The sequence below is a fragment of the Ceratotherium simum genome, chromosome 18 (genome assembly GCF_057802395.1).
Source record: "Ceratotherium simum simum isolate JZ-2026a chromosome 18, ASM5780239v1, whole genome shotgun sequence".
In the NCBI taxonomy this organism is placed as follows: Eukaryota; Metazoa; Chordata; class Mammalia; order Perissodactyla; family Rhinocerotidae; genus Ceratotherium; species Ceratotherium simum.
The window spans coordinates 33,452,394-33,458,393 of NC_141917.1; the positions used below are offsets into that span (position 1 = coordinate 33,452,394).

At 43.4% G+C, this 6,000-nt stretch overlaps 1 protein-coding gene across 4 annotated transcripts in view; it reads right to left on the reverse strand.

The window, feature by feature from the left end:
• Positions 1 to 5,405, reverse strand: part of TTC33 (tetratricopeptide repeat domain 33) — a 40,539-nt gene extending 35,134 nt beyond the window's left edge. Inside the window, exons 1-3 of one of the 4 annotated variants that reach the window (XM_087443231.1) lie at positions 5,074 to 5,206; positions 2,594 to 2,724; positions 98 to 319 (exon numbers count right to left, since the gene is read on the reverse strand). In XM_087443231.1, the coding sequence (XP_087299357.1) occupies positions 98 to 318 (221 nt within the window). In that variant the 5' untranslated portion in view covers position 319; positions 2,594 to 2,724; positions 5,074 to 5,206. Of the gene's footprint in view, positions 1 to 97; positions 320 to 2,593; positions 2,725 to 5,073; positions 5,207 to 5,305 lie in introns of those variants that run through there. The other 3 variants (XM_087443232.1, XM_087443230.1, XM_004422767.3) reach the window with 3 other exon arrangements.
• Between the last annotated feature and the right edge of the window lie 595 nt (positions 5,406 to 6,000).

Here is a 6,000-nt window from a genome sequence, read left to right on the forward strand (position 1 = left end):
AAACATGAATTTATAGAATTCATAACTCTTCATCCCAATACTGACAGTGAGTCAGAAAATATAAACTGTTCTCTATTTAAAAACTCTAAAAACTTACCGTTTATTTTCAGCCAAATTGGCTCCTTCATCCTTCAGCTGTTTACTTTTCTCAGCACAGCCTTCAAGGAGAATTTCTTTCCTACGTTTAATAGCATGAAGCCAGCTCCCTTCATCATTCTCAACGACATCCTTCTCATCGGCAGCTTCAGCCTCAAACTGCTGGGAAGTGACCTTTGAGACCTTCTCGCCAATTTTCCTTTTCCATCCAAAGGAAGCCATTCTGGAAAATTCCAAAGAAACAGCTTTAAATTTCAAACTTGGCCCTTTATAGAAGTATTCCAACTAATATGTGAAGAAGGAATAATAGGATCAGACTATTACCATTTTTTAATCCCTTATTAAATAGTGGATGTAGGCAATCATCATCAAAGGCTGCTAACATCATAAAAAGACAATTGGACATTATGCATCTCCTGATGGAAGTGACACACCATCCACGAAATACTCTTACCAAATATTAACCTTGAATCAGATCCAGCCTCTAACAGCTTATAAGAGATATGGAATACAGATGAGCATGCTAAATAACACATCAGAGATGCAGACAGCAAAAAACAGAAAATAAAGAAAAATAAAACTGGTTTCTTCAAGAACTAAACTGCCAGGAAAAAAAAGGAGAGAAAGATGGAGGTAACCCCTAGATTAAGAGACTTAAGAGACATTAACCAAATAGAATGCGTGGATCTTGTTTAGCTCCAGATTCAAACAAGCCAACGGAGAGGAAACATTCATGAAACAAAAAGGGAAATCAGAACACTGATTTGATGTTTGAGGATATTTGATGATATTAAAGAATTACTGGTATTTATTTTTTAGGTATGATAATAGTATTGTAATTAAGTTTATTAAAAGAACCTTAGAGCCAGCCCTGACAGCCTAGCAGTTGAAGTTCAGCACATTCCACTTCTGTGGCCTGGGTTCAGTTCCCGGGTGCGGAACCACCATTCATCTGTCAGTAGCCATGCTGTGGTGGCAGCTCACATAGAAGAATTAGAAGAATCTACCACTATATACAACTACATACTGGGAGTTTGGGGTGGAAAAAGGAAGAAAAAGGGAGGAAGACTGGCAACAGATGTTAGCTTAGGGAGAATCTTCGCCTGCAAAAAACAAAAAAAGAAAAAAAACCCTTATCTTTTAGGAATACATACTAAAATATTTCACATGAAATTACATACCTAGGAATTGTTTCAATGTAATCAGCGGGGGGTGGGGGGAGGGTTCAGTAAAGGAGAAATATAGATGAAAAGATTGCTATGAGTTGACAGTGAATGAAGTTAGGTGATGAGTACATAGGATTCCTTGTACTTTTCTCTCTTTTTTCATGTATGTTTGAAATCTTCCATAATAAAAAATTTTTTAAATATTCAAACTTGGTAAATGACCTAATTCACAGAACTATTGGGGCCTGCTTACCTTTGGTGTCCATTAATAACACAAATAATTATTTGTGTTATTAATAAAACAAATAATTGTTTATTAATTTAATAAATGTTAAATTGCTTTATAAATCTGCAATGATATACAAATGCAAGGGTTAGAAAGAGAAGATAATTGATGGAACAAAGCTAAAGGAAACCCTGGAAAAATTCAACAAATATTTATTAAGAGAAGGGATTTACTGAGGGATCCAAGAAGTCTTACTACTTACATGGATGGCCTTAAAGACTGAGAACCCCCTGGAATTATATATAAATTTTTATATGCCTGTGTGCACTCGGGAGAAGAGTGTCTAAGCTTTCATTCCATTCCTAAAGAAGTCTATGACCCCAACTCACTGATCAACTAACTGCTGTTAGTGCTGACTCCTAGTGGAGCCCTGCCCAGTCTTTTTTGTCTCATCCTCTCACCTGGCGCTATATCAGACAGTGCTCCACTGCTATCCATAGAGTTTTCACGGCCAATTTTTTTGGAAGTGTGTGGCCAGGTCCCTCTTCCTAGTCTGTCTTAGTCTGAGAGCTCCGCTGAAACCTGTCCACCATGGCTGACCCTGCTGGTATTTGAAATACTGGTGGTATAGCTTTCAGCATCACAGCAACATGCAGCCACCACAGTAGGACAACCAATAGATGGTTAGTGTGGTTCCCTGACCACAAAACGAACCTCGGCTGCAGCAGTGAGAGTGTTGAGTCTTAACCACTAGACCACCAGGGCTGGCTAGCTCAATTAGAGGGGTAAGCAAAAGCAATGAACCAGAGGTCTTCATAAAACTATCAAAGAATGAGCATTATGGGAGTAAGGGACGTGAGAAATGAAACAGTAAGTTCTAGCAGATATCAGGATCTTCATCACTGATGCATATGGCTGAAGTAAAGTGTAAGTAATCACTAGAAGGAAAGGGACAAAAAAAGTGAGGGCAGCTGTGAGTTCATTCACATGGAAAGGCCCAGAATAATGGCACAACTTAGAAGGATAAGAAAATTGTGGGCCATATGCCTAATTTCTTAATGAATATGAGGAAGTGCCAACAAGTTACAACAATCAAGAAACGTACAGGCTGAGGAGCCGGCCCGGTGGCTCAGCAGTTAAGCACACGCACTCCGCTTCGCGGCCCGGGGTTCGCCGGTTCGGATCCCGGGCGTGCACCGACGCACTGCTTATCAGGCCATGCTGTGGTGGCGTCCCCTATAAAGTAGAGGAAGATGAGCACGGATGTTAGCCCAGGGCCAGTCTTCCTCAGCAAAAAGAGGAGGATTGGCATTGGTTGTTAGCTCAGGGCTAATCTTCCTCACAAAAAAAAAAAGAAAGAAAGAAACGTACAGGCTGACACGGGTGAACCATATGCTTTCCACAGGAAGAGGGATTTTTAGAAAAACCTGGAGAAGTAATGGATTATAAACTATACTAAGGAATTAGGACAATGCCACACTCTCTCTCCAGACCCATTAAAATAGAGGAGAATGAGTTTCCTATGTTTGAAGATGACTACATGTAACTCAGGGGAAGACCCAAGAAATGGCTGAAAATGGAAGTGTGGTTAATATGGAACAGAAGTCCAGAGGCACAGAGTGAGACTGTGATAGAATGGATCGTTAGGAAAGTCTCACGAGATCTCAGGATAAGTCAAGTTAAGAAGTCTTGTATTTATGACTGTCCTTAAAGGTGACAAGAATGAGGATGATTACGTTTTCCGTCTTCAAGTTTCAAATGGAACTTTGTTTCTAAATCAGCAATGTGAGGCACCAGGCAGTGCGAGAACCCTACTAATACAGATGGAAATCTGGTGCGTTTACTAAAGCAAATTATATTTGAACTCATTGGTCAGGTCTGTAGACTATTGGGAACACGGGTTAGGGTGGGGAGGAAAGGAAAAAGGGACAGACAGACCCACATGTATTTTTTAAAAAAGCGAATAGGTCATTCAGACTCCCAATACCCTCCCCACCCTCCAACCCAAACCATTGCTATAAATGTTAAGGCCCCAGACAGTGGTTCTCAACCATGTACAAAAAAGCCACACACACTGCTGCCTCGGGTGTTTCTGCCATTCTCCTCCACAAATACTTTAAAATCTTCTAGAAATCAGAGGCTGTTGGAGGTTAGGAAAGAATGAAGTTATAGGGGTATAAAAGGCCTGATGACCACCAGCAACTGACAAGTTTAGCCTTAAAGACAGAGACAGGAATACTTTCCTCTCAGACAAGAGTTGATACTGAGTGAAAAGTATAAGCAAGTTCAAGGGTAGAGGGAAGAGAAAATACAGGATTTTACACCCCTAAGCTTCACATTTCTCCGAGAAATAGAAGGCTAGTCCTCTGCTCCAACTAAAGGGAAAACAAATAGATTTGAGCACTTGAGAAGAATAGAAAAGATCTGAAATAGTCATTGTGGAGTACAGGAAAAGTGAAACAAGGGATGAGTAAAGATATCGAACAGTATCAAGGGCCCACTAAGGGTAAAAAGCACGAAACTGCTACCAAGGCCATTAGTTTTATATTTTTACAGTTTTATATTTTCTTCAAAATTGTCTGGAGACCACAAGAGTATAGTCAACACAATACAGCTCAAGTGCGATTAGAGAGTAAACAAAAGATGTTACGACGTCAGAGAAGAGACACTTGATGCTTCCTGAAGGGATAAGTTTCGAAGAATAAGTTAGCTAGGTTTAAAAGGACGGTGCGTTCCAGAACATATGCAAAACACTTCCTTCCTCAGAACTTTTAACACCCCGAGTTGATTCAGATATCTTAAACAGTACGAGTTTATTGTTCCTCTAAAGCTATCTGAACATGAAATTAAAACTTCTTATATAGAAGGCTTTCCTGAATCCATAGTTAGATGCACAAGGCATCAATATCCTAACCTTTACATTTTTTTCACCAGGATAAGAAATCATACGGGTAAATCATAATCATATGGGATTCATATTAAACTCATGAAACAACACAAATTCATTTTATATAGAATTACAGTTAGTGAATGCCATGAAAATTCTAAACAACGACGTTGTATTCTAAATTCTTTTGCTGGTACAATGATCTCTATAGTAGGCGCTCAATTACTGTCTATGGAAATTGTGACCGTTTACCCAGCCACAAGCCAGAGAGAATGCCTGTCTTCACTGCGTCGGAGGATGCAGCACCCCAGGCGAGAAACCACTGGAGGAATACGATCAGGAAATCAAAACAGCATCCTTCCGGGTACAGGGATGTATTCAGAAGTGAGGAATTCAAGAAACAATGGGCCCGAAAATATCACCGCAACAGAAGCCAGTATTGGCGACTTTCCTTCATTTTCCATAACAATAAAAATGTGCGAAGTTCATACAGGCTGTCCTGGACGTCACCTGCGAGTTCCCCAGCCCCGCCCTCCGCCGCAGACACCACCAAGGAGGGGTGGAAAGAGGCTGGGATCCGCCCTCCCAGCGCTACGGAGATCCAAGCCGCACGGTCAGCCTACGGAGTGCGGCAGCCGCCCCAGGCGCGGGGGCATGGGCGGCCCGACCCCCAGACGTGCTCGTCCCTAGAGACCAACCTTAGTGTCCCGACTCTGCCACAGTGTGGTTGAGTCTCACCTCCGACTTCTGAAGCTCCTTTCTCCCCCGACCACAGACCCACTCGCCTCGTTTGCCTCTCTTCCTCCGGCTTTCACCACGCACCGAGTAACCCCAGTTACCTGATAACCACTCCCCAGGTCCCGTGTTTACATTCCGCTTGACCTTTGCCCACCGGAAACGGAAATTATGCCCAACATCCTGCTTGCTTACCTTGGGCGCCTGGTCTCTCAAGAAATGAAGCTGGCCGACCCACGGATTCCGAACCGTGCAGAGAAGCGAGCGAGGAAGAGGCGAGTCTCAGAGCCTTTGTCTCACGCCAGTCTCTTCCCCGGGACCACAACTCCCAAAAGTCACCGCGGCCGCCCCCATCCCCGTTACCCTCTGGGATTTGTAGTTTGGACCACCGCGGCCCGGAGCGCCCTCTAGCAGCAGCCCGAAGCGTCGGCCGCGTGGGCGATCGCAATGCAGAGACACGAGAAACTGCGGCTGCGCGGGCTGAGGTGCGCGCGGAGGGAGTGAGTCCCGGACAAACCGCGCGGCGCACGCAGTCAGCGGGTAAAGCAGTCGAGGCGCGGGCGTGCTCTGAAAGAGTTGACAACCTAGCTGATGAGGCCGAGCAGATGCGGAGGACAGACGCAAAACTCGATTGAAAATGGGTTCAGGGGAGCCGATCAGAGAGGGCCGTGGTTGAACTGTAGGCTTCACGTCGGAAAAACATATCAGTTGGACCCAGAAAAGAGAATTATGGCCTGAAAATGGCTGTGGCTCATGTCTTGAAAATAAAGTGGGGAAATGTAACCCAGGAAAGTGTTTAGGAAATAGAAAAATTAAGATTGTTAACTTATCAAGGTAGCTATCTTGTGCAAAGGAAGACCATTTTCGTAGACTAGGCTTTCTCAACCTCA